At 32.5% G+C, this 14,494-nt stretch overlaps 1 protein-coding gene across 1 annotated transcript; it reads right to left on the bottom strand.

The window, feature by feature from the left end:
• Positions 1 to 1,611: 1,611 nt before the first annotated feature.
• On the bottom strand, positions 1,612 to 3,863 carry LOC125059632. The gene has a single exon (XM_047664138.1). The coding sequence runs from the start codon at positions 3,823 to 3,825 to the stop codon at positions 2,671 to 2,673; it is 1,155 nt and encodes a 384-aa protein (XP_047520094.1). The 5' UTR covers positions 3,826 to 3,863; the 3' UTR covers positions 1,612 to 2,670.
• Between the last annotated feature and the right edge of the window lie 10,631 nt (positions 3,864 to 14,494).

Here is a 14,494-nt window from a genome sequence, read left to right as displayed (position 1 = left end):
GGTTATTGAGAATATTAGTCGCTGTTATACTTGAAGGCAAATCTGGTGTATTAGTGATAGTTATAGAATAAGAAAGTTTTGGAAGAAGAACATCATTCTGAGAAGTTATCACTTTGAGGCAAAATTTTTCAGCAATTAATACTCGCCGAATACATAGTGGTTCTACACATGACTCAACCTCCATAGAATTGATAGGAGTGGTACGCATTGCACCAGTAACAATTCTAAGAGCAATATTTTGGATAACATCAAGCTTTTTTAATAATACAGGACTAATATTCATATATGCCAGACAACTATAATCAAAATGACTACGTACTAAGCTTTTGTATAATAAACAAAGAATTTTTGGATCAGAACCCCAAAAAGTTCCTGCTAAGGACCGCAAAATATTGATACCTTTCAAAGCTCTACTACAAATATAGTCAATGTGTTTGGTAAACTTTAATTTAGTGTCAAAAATTACACCAAGAAACTTTTTTTCGCTATTTTGAGGGATTAAATTATTGTTATACTTAACATTTACATTAGTATCAATACCATAAGCTAAAACTGAACTTTTACTACTATTTATATTTAATTTAAGTAACTCAGTATAATAGTAGTTAAGTTGACATAAAGCTGAATTAACTTTTGCTTGAGTAACCTGTAAATTACTGCCTACACTATATATTAAGATGTCATCAGCAAATTGTAATATTTTTACAGATTCAGTCACATATGTATATATTTGTGAAGTATAAAGGTTATACAGGATTGGAGATAAAGAAGACCCTTGCATCAACCCCTTGAATGCTAATTTTGGACCATGAAAAATATTATTGTATTTAATGTATAAAGAACGACCATAATACATATGGAAAATCCATTTTAAAAGCTTTCCTGGGAAGCCCAAAGAATATAGCACCTTAATTAATTGGTGAAGATCTACATTATCATATGCCCCCTGAACATCAAGGAAAACACAAATTGCAGTAGAACCTGATAACAAACACTTCTTCATATCAGACAGGTAAGCTATAAAACTTTCTGCTGCACTTTTGCCTTTTCTGAATCCAAACTGACAAGAAGGAATAAGTTTCTGGTTTTCAACAAAATAGTCCAGTCTAATCTTAATCATTTGCTCAAACAATTTCCCTACACAAGATGTAAGAGAAATGGGTCTGTACGAATTAAAATGATCATTGGGTTTGTCAGGTTTTAACACTGGTATGACACATTGCAACCTCCAGGATTCTGGAATCAATTGCTGAGACCAAAGCGAATTTAAAATATTAAGTAGAATATGTTTTACAGAAACATGTAGATTTTGAAGCATAATATAAGGAATATCGTCAAGACCAGGAGTTGTATTCTTTCTTGAAGACAAAGCCATGTCAAGTTCTTCAAAACAAAAAGAGTTAAGTAGAAACTTGCTCCACTGACTTCCATCATTAAATTCGAATAAACCAGAAATATTATCGTTGTTATTACTAGGTTGCCCTAACTTCTCTAAAAAACTTGTTATCCACTCATCATTTTTGGACACATTTCTATTAATGTTAATTCTCTTAAATCTTCTAATAAAATTCCACACTCTGGATACTGGAGTGAATCTATTAAAATACGAACAAAGACTTTTCCAACTGTCTTTCTTAGCCATTTTTATAATAATTTTTTTCCTCGAATCTATTTTCTTATATTCTATATAATTGTCCATTGTCATATTACGTCTATAATTAGCTAACGCTTCTCTTGATTTGGTTACAGCCTCGGCACAAGTATCATTCCACCAAGGAGCTGGAGGAGCAGACTTTTTACTAGAAGATTTATGCTTTAACAATGGAACACAGTTTTCTTTTAAACTAAGTAGTAATTTAGAAAATTCATCATATTGAACTAAAGGATCAATTGTTGAAGGAGAAAATTTATCAAATATATCTTTGGATTTATCATTGTACATATTCCAGTTTGTTTTATTATATAAATACTTATGTATAGACTCTTGAACTGTATATTTTTGAGTTGAGGTAATGATGTTAACAAAAGTAGGTAAATGATAGCTCCCTAAAGAGTCATCACCGACATACCACTCACAAAGTGGTGCAATATCAGGGCTAACACAAGTAACATCAATGGCTGATGCATTATTACCAGGTCTAGAAATAGTAGTAGGGTCACCAGAATTTAAAATACATAAATCAGCATCATCAAATATATCAAATAATTCACGACCTCTTGAATTGGTAGTATCACAACCAAAAGCTATATTATGAGCATTAAAATCACCAGATACAAGACAAGGCTTGGGTAATTGCAAAATAATCTTTCTCAAATTAATCAAACTAATTGAGCTATTATTTGGTGGACAGTAGACACAGAGCACTGAGACAGGACCACATCCTGTTATTATAGAAATAGCTATAAATTGAATATTTTGATAGAAAGTAGTTTTTAAGACCTTAAATTTAATATCATTTTTTATTAAAATACCTACACCTCCATGCTTATTTTTAGCATTTTTTCCAACAAATATATAACCAGGCATATAAAAAGGCAGACCAGAATCTTTTAACCAAGTTTCATTTAGCAAGCACACATCTATTTTATTATCATATAATAAAGATTTAAGAAGAGGTTTTTTATTATTGATACTCTGTATGTTATGTTGCATTAATCGTAAATAATCCATTATTTTGTTAAGTTTTGTATTAATATATCCTTAATGTGTGCAGTTGTGTTTGCTGTATTAGAATTGCCTAACATAACTAAAGTTTTAATAATTTTACCCAAGAACTGATCATCTTTAATGAGGTGATCATAGGAACCACTATTAGGAGGAGTAGACTGGACTGAAATTGAACTATCTGATGAATTTTGTGATAACTTTTTTTTCTTAGGTTGGACAGTAGGTGAAGCTAATTTATTGTGAGCCAACTTTACAACTGATTTATCACTAGGTAACTGAGGAAAATCACTAGACAATAATACAGTTGAATACATTTTAGATGAATAATTATTTTCATGTTTTTTAATCTGAGCTGCTTTTTGAGGACAAAACCTGGATACTGCCAAGTGGTCTCCTCCACAGTTAACACACTTTAAAAATTCAGCTGAGCATTCCTTATAGGAATGATCACCTGAACACTTTGAACAAACCTGATTGTTTCTACATACTTTGGCACTGTGTCTAAATTTCATGCATTTAAAACATTGCATGAGAGGAGGAATATAAGTGAAAACTTTGTAACGCCAGTTGTCTAAATAAACATACTGAGGGAGAACAGTACCTACAAAGGTAACGCTTATAGTAGTAAGGGGTTCCAAACCATCACAAGTTCTTTTCATAAAACGTCTAACACCAACAATTTCAGAGTCAGCCATTAATTTGTGGTATAAATCCGCGTTACTGCATTCTTTAGGGATAAAACGAATTTTACCCACTCGCTCCACCGAAGAGGCTGGTACAAAAGCTTTCATATTATTGTCACGTAAGCTAACGTGACTCAGAAAATCATTAGCAGCTGCAGCTTGTTTGAAAACCAGCATAATTTTGGCCGCATTAACTCGACGACATTCCTTAATGCCCTTCACGTTTTTGAAAATTTTTGATAAATGCAAAGGATTTTTATTACCTATCTTATCTTCCAGTTTAATTCCCTGTACGTAAACAGGGAACTCTTCTATGTTACTATTATCCGGGTAGGATCGCTTATAATCGGGTTTAGAGTAAGGCTTATACTTATCGACATCGTTCGATTTTACAGAGTTATGTAATCGCCTCTTTTTCGAGTCTACGGGTGACTTTGTAGACCCGTCTTCATCACCATCACTCTCTGAAGACATTATTCTCCTCCAAAAGCACTCTGTCTTGAAAAAGACAATTTAATTTTAATAAAAATATTTGAAAAGCGCGGCTCTCCTTTTCCCGCCAAAAAGGAAGTCCATAAAGTATACAGGTGTAACTGTGCTGCCAGATGCTTCTGTTCTTTGAGTGCTACCAAAGGTGAACCGTAAGTCGACCTATCCCACTGGCCATAGGAGCAAATAAATGATAACAAGCAAAAGTAATGGGAGATATTGTAGATAAAACATATTTTCGTCTAAAGGTGCTGCTCCACGTCGCGTGTAATCTCTGCGTGATATGAATTCACGAGATAACTGAAGATTAAATCTTTCCAAAACACACACGTTAAAGCTGGGTTTTTTTTTTTTTTTTTTTTTTTTTTTTTTGCGGTGTTAGACCACCCGAGTGCCTCGAATAATAAAGTCCTGCGCCTGCTCGCATAATACTGCAGTCGATACGGCATTTTGTGATTATGGCCAATCTCAATAGAGATTAGCTGCCGTTAACTGGAGTACGTGACATATTTAAAGTTTGATTGTCTATCTACAGAACTGAACGTCTACGAAGTTCATACTAGCTTCAACGTTGAGTTTTCGTACTGCGCGATCCCAAGATTGCGGCATCAGGGATGTTGAGGGAACTATATCGAAATAGCATTCAAATACTTCGTTATCTAGTTACAGAGCACCGGCGCTAATTAGCTAACGACTGATTTATGGAAAAATAAGAAATCTTTTTAAACATTTAAAAACCAAAGGAAGCTTATATGTTCCTCGAAAAAATGCTGTAATAAGATCTTCATAAACAAATGAATAAACCTTTAAAATATTTAATTCTCGTTAGACCAATAAAACAATTACGAAATATTTTTTTTTAATACTTTTTACCTCATTTTGGAGTCGGTTGTGTTTTTTTTGAGAAATTTATTAGGGCATATTTTAAGTACATAATAGTAATCGGAATCTTTTGTATAGTTATTTACATTTCGATCCTAGATACGTTACGGAAAGCTAGAAGGAATTCCATTTATCGATCGGTTCGATGAACTGTTAGAATAATAATAGCCCATCATACTCCCACTGTATACTTTACAATTATTTTCTATGACAATTAATATTTACCCGCATTTAAGCTGCGATTACATCGATTACGATTATCTTTAATCATTATAATCAGTTAAGTTTCAGAATAACTTTAGCCCTAAGATTTTTGTATGTAGAATCTGATACTTTTTTTCTCCATATAATGTTTTCTTCGTTGTATGAGCAAATATATATATAGATATCACCGACAATTAATACCCTGTCAACAAAATTATAAATTAACCTCAAATAAGCCCATTCATTATCGCATAGACATATTAATAATAATAAAGCCCGTATAATTTCCAATCATGAAGAATACAAATTATAATTCACACCTTAGATTATTTTACATTTTTAAACTTTTTTTTTTCTTTTGTTTGTTATCCTTTATCCTAGCTTCAGCTTTTTACAACTGACTCTATCTATGGCTCTCTTTCTCCTTCTTACTCTTGGTCCTTTTGATACAGTTGTCTTTAAGGTCCACCTTAACTGTGTATCTTGCACTGACATATTAGGATATATAAATAAGTTCATTATGAAGATCAGAAGAATATTCAATAATATTTAAAATTATTATTTATTGATTTTAACCCATAAATGCATTTTATACACCTACGATCTCGGCTCAACTCGTTCAGCAAATGGACGCCTACGTACAGGGCTTGCATGAGTACGTAACAAATGCGTCATTGCTTGATAATCTGAAAACACAAGTTGAATACAAACAACAGGAAATTATCGAGCCAAAAACATCATTTATCGTATAATCCTCAGCAATCATTGGTCAAGCAAACCACAGACATGTAGATTAATTAATGATGTATTTAAATGACGTAATAAATACGTATTCCTATATATTAATCAAATAAATAATACGACACCTTAGAATTCGTCTACTTATTTACTTATTATTATTATTATAATTTTTTTTTTTAAAGACAATTCACACCAATTGACCTAGCCCCATGCTAAGCTGGTGAAGCTTGTGTTATGGGTACTAGGCAACGGCAACATATAAATACATATTTAAACACCCAAGACCTAAGCACAACACCAAATGCTCATCACATCGATGTTCGTCTCAGCCGGGGATCGAACCCGGGACCCATAGATTCGCGGTCAGGGGTACTAACCACTAGACCAATGAGTCGTCAACTTATAAAACTAATATTTAAATTTATAATTTCCTTCAAACTTCGAATTACGCGGTTCAAGTACTTATTGACAATCGCTATTGACGTGATGTGGTGAGGTGGTAGGTTTTGTTTAATCATTTTCATCACCAGTACATCAGTTTAGGCCAAGTGGTGGCGACCCTCATACGTGAGTTTGAATCACAGCACCACTGGAATTTGCTTTATATGTGCGCAAGCACTTGCTACTTCAGTGAATATATTAATTGTGTCTGACACAGAAGAATGATCACCTACTTGTATATAAAATACAAATTTTGAAGAAACTGATACAATGAGGAAAATACCCATTTAGGGTCATATGCTAAATTAAATAAATAATTAGATGGAAACTTTATTTACTACTACACTACACAGGTACACTATCCGTACCATAATAATAATAATAATAATAATCATTTATTTGCAAGAATATGGTATAAAAATTTTAAGTTCTAGTCATAGAGAGATGACTAGAACTTAATAACGAAAAAAGGCACACAAATGTCAGTGGGTTAAGGAAACATGAGAGGAATAATGAGAATGTTAACACTGGCTATAACATATGCAGTGCCGTTAAATAAAATCACAAACATACACACAAACACTCACAACATAATATATGATTGAGGGAGTAAATTAAATAAGCGATATCTTTAAAAATTAAAACAATCAAAACGTAATGTGAGATGATTTAAATGTAGAAATCAGTGTCAAAAAATTATGGATCACCCTGAACATAGTTTTATAAAGTATAACTAACTGAAAGCTAGTCTATAGATATTGATGTATACGTAATCCTCAAATTCTCAATATAGACAGCAATTACTCAAGCACAAGAGCTAAGATTAAGCTCACGGCTCTGTTCATTTATCTAAAAGCATGTCGAACTAAGCTTTTATAATTCATTGGCTGAATTTCGATCTATTTTTCTCGACAGAGACAGCTTGACGGCTCGTTGGAAATCAAAGGAAAGTTCGTGTCTGTATTGTAATGTTATTATTTCTTTCATTTCTCTCGGTCGGAAATCATTTTAAATTGTGGACTTTAAGCTTAGCTTAAGCTAGCAATTTTTATATCCTGTAATCGCAACAAATTCAAATAATTATAAACAGTGTTTTTCTAGGCAGATGGATAAGTTATCACTCGCTTTAAAGTTTATGACTTGATATTAGATGAATTTGTATAATCCAAAGATTTTACGGACTACGCTGGCGCAGCAAAATAAGGGTAGCAAGAGCCATGTTCAACGATCTCGGGCTTCTTGCATTTCGGATACTTAGAGCTTGCGCAAGATCCTGTCCATCGAGCTCTCCAGCCCTGCGATTCTGTAACTCACTTTTGAACTCAGACAGCGGTTTTCGCATCGGCGGTCGCTCTGAAATCAGTCGAGAAGCAGTCATTTTATGATTTGGCATTCTGAAAAGGTGGGATCTTGTAGTTTATTGTTTATAAGTATGCCAAATCATAAAATGACTGCTTCACGACTGATTTAAGAGCGACCGCCGATGCGAAAACCGCTGTGTGAGTTCGAAAAGTGAGTTACAGAATCGCAGGGCTGGACTTTGATATTGCTGTCGATTTTATATGACTATTATTATAGTCTCCCTATTGGGAGTCTCTCTCTTCGGGAGTATGTCATAAATTCAAATAAATTTTGTGATGAAACGGGTTTTGTGTTTCCATTATTTTGTGTTTATTTATTAAAGTGCCTAGTCAAACAAACGAGAAACACTGTAAAATCGCATTAATAGCAAGTTTTATTCGAAATCGTATACGGATACAGCTAATTTTACACGTGTATTTTAGTAGAAGATGTTTTCGTTCGATGTATTTAGGGATTCGGTCAAGGATCAGACATCTAAATTCGTTTACGCGACTATTAACGTCAATTCCAAATAGTTGTATTGTTATTCAGTCACGTGGTATTTGTTAATACGTAAAAAAATCGTTCCTCATTTCTATTATATAAGCGACTAAAGAAGATGAAACCCATCTATGTTTTTTATCCAACATACAGTGTAAACTCTTTATAACGACATTCGTTATAACGCTAACCTCTCTATAACGTAAAAAGTGAGTTAAATTTATTTGGTTTGACCCAATATTCCTACATTCATTCTTCTCTCCCTATAACGAACAAAAAAGGTCGTTCCCTTGAAATTCGTTATAAAGAGATTACACTGTATTATGTTTTGCTTTTGTAATTTTTTTTATTTATTAAGCTTAATTAGCTTATATTAACTTAATTTAAGCGTAATCCTTAATACGTATACAGACCACCAGACTTATTCAGGAATAACAGCACATCTCCATTGAACTGGTTATCTAAGCAGGTGATTCTATAGGTAACGTTGAGTAACACAAAAGCTCTTTCTTATCTATAACTCAGAACCCGATTAAAGATGGCCGACACAACTAAACTTTAAATCTACTTTTTTATATGTAATAGGAGGCAAACGGGCAGAAGGTTGTTGCTGATGTAAGTGAAACCGCCGCCCATGGACACTCACATTGCCCAAAGGCTCGTAAGTGCGCTGCCGGCCTTTAAATTTCGTGAAAATACTAAGTGAAAAATTTGATATGATAAGTGATAATCTGAGTATTTATACTTCCTCAAATAACAAGCTAAAGTACGAGAAAAATATGTCATTACAAAATTTTACACACCTCCATACTAGAACATAGACAAATCACAAAATGATCGAAAGCAGATAAAATCAAGCAAAAATCTTACAATAATACGATAATATAAAATATATCAATATTGTTATAAAAGTTTAGTCAGTCATAACCACAATAGATCCTACGCGAAACGAAACTTGAGATACTCTTATGAATCTTGTACTCAAGCGATATTAATATCGCATATAATACCAGGAAGTGTGGAAGTCTGGATAAAGCTTGATTGGCTTAGACGTCTATTTTAGTTCATACATGGTTTGCTTCAAACAGTACAACTCTTAGTACAAATACTTTATAAAAATTAAATAATCTAAAAAGGAAAAACTGTAGGTATCATTTAACAAATTGCCTCCAGGAGTCGTAGATATACTTTATAAAAAATTAAATAATCGTAAAAATAAAAAAATCTAGGTATCATTTAACAAATTGCCTCCAGATAATGGCGGCTAAATTTCGTCATCGGACGAAGAGAGAAGGTAAAATTCCAGGTACTCACAAACAACCTCTTACGAAATGTATGTGTAGATTCCTATATATTTCATATCAAATTCAATTCCTATAATTTCATATGGTTAGAGGTCAAAATGACCTTTGTTTGAGGTCAGTCAGTGAAATAAAATCATTTATTTCATGTATGTAATACTTATTTATTACGTGTATTCATTAGTAAACGAATGTTTATAACATTAATAATAATTTATTTGTTAGAATATAGTACAAAAATATTATATTTTAACAATCTAAACATAATAGCGTGCAAATTTATCTTACAGAATCCGAAGGTAGAATTTTACATAGTAGTTAAATATTACATTACATTATAAATCATATCATACTAAGATAAAAACTCCAGTAGTTTTTGAATGTTTTTGGTAAATTATCATAAACTTTGATTACCCTACAAGAAGTATTTTTCCTATAGAATTCCAGATACATTTTTGGCATCTCCCCATGTTTACTTCGGCAGTTGTCCATTCCCGACTTAAAAATATTTATGTTTTTGTGAACAAAGATATATAAGGACATTTCTATTATTACTAGATTATGTCACAATTAGAATTTAAATAATTGTTTGCCTTAGTCATTTTGTATAATGATTTGCTATTTTAAAAGAGTACCGAGAGTTTTTTATGGCGGCTTTTTATCTCGGCCTACTCCTTCTTTGCCAATGAGTAGGGATGTCTACCGATTTAAATTTAATCTTGGACAAGTGATACCTATATCTTATATTCCATAATAAGCATATTTTTTTATTATTTTTTATTATTAAAGGTTTGCCACCAGCAGCCTTACCGTGAATTTTTAAGTACATTTCGCGTCTATCTATTATTGGAATTATACAGCTAGTCCTCAGACTAGATTGTCTCAAGGATGTTTTGAATTTATCGATCATATTCCCAAAAATTCATAATTCCCAGGCACTAATTAGTCTACATTATTATTAATTTCGCTTTTAAAGTGCCCATTATCCATTATAAATAAATGAATGGCTTCTGACGTGTCAAGTACTTTGTACTAATGATACATATTAAAAGTTTAAAAAGTTGTATGTCAGCATCGCTCAATGCGATTGTCAGATGAAGGCCCAACAGATGTAATCGATATTCGTTTCCTGCGAATGAATTTTATATACATATAAATTCGTGTTTGTTAATTATTTAATAATATAACTGGGGTACGTGGATCTTCTTGCCTTATAGAAGCGTAAATGCGAATTGATTCCAAGATTCCTTTTCCATGTTAAGAGAGGTATATCAAAGACAATTATGTAATATGTACAATGTACATTCTTTATAACGTCATTTGTTATAACGAAAAACTCTATAACGTAAAAATGAGATAAATTATTCGGTTTAACACAAACCCGTACATTATTTCTTTCCTCCCTATAACGAAATCTCTCTATAACGAGTAACAATGCCCTTGAAATTCGTTATAAAGAGTTTACACTGTAATATAATGTAGTCAGTGTTTTGAGCTTACAAAAACAATGTTTGTAATGGTATTTTTTTTACTGTTTTTATTTGATTGATATTGCTAGATTTGCCACAGCAACAGCTACTGCTTACAAGCACAGATACTGTTTAACTTCCAATAGCGGTAGCGATCCCGACTTCAATATTGAGTTAATCACAAAATTGCTTCTAAAGCTACTGCAGTTGAAAGTTACAGAGTACGGACGCAGGATTCCAATAAGGGTTTGATCGCAACTAGCACTGTAATATGCATAATAAGTTAATTACTAAATATATGATTTAAACAACAATTTGGTTTCTTCTCTACACCAAGATTCCAGCCATTTTTATCGTACTAAAGCCAATATTTCGTGGGATTATTTTTATGGCCAAGTCGTCGCTGCAGAGATATTTTAATGGCTACAAATAAACGTAAATAGTGTAAATGAATTATAGTGCGCTGAATTTCTACTTAGACTTCGAAGAATATTTAACGCAAACTTTACTTATGTACACGCGTTAAATGTTATACTTCTTTGGCGTAACAAGATAAAAATCTTATCAAAAATTTTATTCTACGTGTGTAGAAAAAACGACACTAACAATAGAAAAAACTAAAATGTTGACTATAGCTAACTTCAGGGTGTCGGTTTTTTGAGACGGTGTCCGCGCGCATCGTAAAAAATTACTCTAATAAATAATTTTTCCCTAAAGCGCCAAAAGAAGCATAACTTCAAAAACAAAAATTTGTAATCGAATAACGAAAGCAGGGCGAGCTGGTTATACATAACAATTCGCACAAATATGTAAATGTGTGTTACACAATAACGAAACTACTTGTATGTGTGCGATTTCCGTATAATTTTGAAAATCGAATTTTGGGTCTCAAGGTAATATTTCGTATTACAACTCAGGTTGTCACCCTTGACTGTTAATTGAAGTTAATATTGAAAAGTTGATGAAATCGACAGCTATACAAAAAATTGACATCTGACATACTTAATAATTAAAATGTAATACTTTCAGTAAGTAGGCGACGCAGCAATTAATTATTGCTGGAATATTTATTGATACTTATAGAAAATAATAATAAAGAGCTTTAATAAGAATTATAGGATATCATAAGACTTAATTGTATATTCCACGGTTCATTTTGTGCTGTTACTTTTGTAAATTAAACTCATTTAATTCAGCAATATCATAATTCGTTTTGGTACCATAAAAACCAACATTTCCAACCTTGGCGTCACAGCTTTTTTAGCTTTTATCGATTAAAACTTTCAAGTCAGCTCTAGTTCGCTCGACTTGTATCAATTATTTACTCCTTAAAAGTTCAAAGTCCTCCTTGACCACGCAACGACTTTTAGGAACTCCGGACATTTATCCTATTATATGACAGCATTTTGCCTCTCTTACTAAAATATCTAAGAGCCTTCCAAGATACCGGACTCGTCGTACTGTGTAATAAGAAGACTCAACATAACCTACTTTGCTTTGCCCTTCCGCGAGATTATCACAGAGATAATATAACTCTATTCAATGTTTTCGATGATAATATAATTCTATTCAATTAGAGCAATGTTGGCCTGATGGCTTCAGCGTGCGACTCTCATCCCTAAGGTCGTAGGTTCGAACCCCGGCTGTGCACCAATAGACTTTTTTTCTACGTGCGCATTTAACAATCGCTCGAACGGTGAAAGCAAACATCGTGAGTACACCAGCTTGCCTTAGACCCAAAAAAAGTCCAGGGCGTGCGTCAGGCACAGAAGGATGATCACCAACTTGCCATTAGATAAACAATGAAATCATGAAACAGGTACAGAAATCTAAGGCCCTGACCTAAAAAGGTTGTAACGCCATTGATTTATTTTTTATTCAACGTTTTTAAAAGAAAGGATCAGTATATGAAATGCAGAAATCTCCGTCCCATACAACATTCACGTTTCAAAGCGTCAAGTCCATTTTAGAATAATTTACGAGCTGAATTATTATTTGTTTACATTCTAACTTTCTAAAGATCAAAACTTTAGTTTAAAGACTTTAAATGCTCATAAAATTTCTTCAGCGTCAAATCGTTAAATTTCACTCTCATTAACAGATCGTAAGAACACTATTCTTCTAAAAAAATTTTGTGGCGTAGTAATTGAGATACATAGACTATTTAATAGGGGCACAATGAATATGTTAAATTATCAATTTCATATAACTCAGGCGTCATTAAATATGCTAAAAGAATATTTTATGGGCGCATATACACTTATAATGAAAAAACGTGTGAAGAATAAAATGTCGCGTCAAATATTAAATAATTGTGTCCAATACAGAATCTTAAACTGTACTTTCCAATAATGTAGACGCAAAAATGATCCCCATGGGACCAGTTAAGGGGTTATACACAAATGTATTTCAGATCATAGAAAAAAAATGTGCCGAGAAGCGCCGAGCTGGTTTTTTATACAGAATTTTATCCGTGGCCACAATCTCCAATCTGATCTTAAATGAGATGCGGCCTATTGGAGGGCACCTCTGTTCAGGAGCAGAAGATGCATATGTTTATATACCTAATTAGCCACCGCTAGACATCTACTGGTAAATTTAGTAAATGTGTTAGTCGAAACTGTAATGATGACTCAATAAATAATAAATCAAGCTTCTAAGAAATATTACTCAGATCTCAATAAAATAAGTAAGTAATGCGCTGGTGCATTTGGCTGAAATCACTTTGCACACGTGCTGTTCATAATTTTTAAAACGTTACAATTCATATGTGAGGTTTAGGTGGATATGCCGTTGAAATTATTTGGGAATTAGAAAAACCTGCTAATGTAGTCTGTGAGTGTGTGTAGTTGTGTGTAGCTTTATGTTATGATTAATAATTGATGTATGTATAAAGAATAAAATATTCAAATAGCCTACAAAGGCTTTAGATAATCCTGCTGTTTATCCCCGTGGGGTCTTTGCCGGTGGATGTTTCTTAAGTATATATTAATATAACTTGCAAACAAAATTTACTGTACCAATTAAAACGTGTTTTATTGTCACAACTAAATGAGAATTTAATTTTTAATTAAAAACGATGAAACTGACTCCTTTTTGACGCATGTTATTTTTTATTTATGTGACAGTGGAACACAAATTGGTCAATTTCTCCGTCCACCGAAGCGTCGGTATTCATTACAATAATATTATAATTATTGGTAATGGTGAGATTTTAAGTTAGTACACATTAATAAATCATTGTGATAATCAAACGTGTTTTAATATAACATGTAATAAATATTATAATTCAAACCACAGCGGTTTTCTAATGGAACATATTGTGATTATATTATATTATTTAGTAAAATAAAGAGATTTAAAAAAAATTATAGTTTAAAAAAACTAAAAAACACGCTTGCTCTATAGACGAAAAATATGGCACAGAGCGTCGCACGCTTTTTCACAATAATACCAGTATTTTTTGTTCATTACCATTTTCAGCTTAAATTAGGAATTATTTTCCACTTTTAACTTTGATGTGCTTTAAAAGCGTGTTTTTTTAAACTATTATTTATTTTTTAGTTAATTTTTTTTATTTTTTTTTTCGGATTATTGCATTGTCATCGATCTTTGACAGGTGTGCAAAATTTTAATAAAATCTGTCCGTTTAAGGTGGGTCAAAATCGAGTCCGAAGGAGTCGGTTACATAAAGGTGGTGCTAATATAAAGCGTGTAAAAAAAAAGTTATGAACATATTTTTCATTTGCCAATTAAGTTTAAAGATATCCATAA

The sequence above is a fragment of the Pieris napi genome, chromosome 20 (assembly GCF_905475465.1).
Source record: "Pieris napi chromosome 20, ilPieNapi1.2, whole genome shotgun sequence".
In the NCBI taxonomy this organism is placed as follows: Eukaryota; Metazoa; Arthropoda; class Insecta; order Lepidoptera; family Pieridae; genus Pieris; species Pieris napi.
This window is presented reverse-complemented; position numbering and strand designations above follow the sequence as displayed.

Bases quoted from the DNA above. Each gene is read 5' to 3' on its own strand.
- LOC125059632 (XM_047664138.1), bottom strand. From the start codon at position 3,825: ATGTCTTCAGAGAGTGATGGTGATGAAGACGGGTCTACAAAGTCACCC.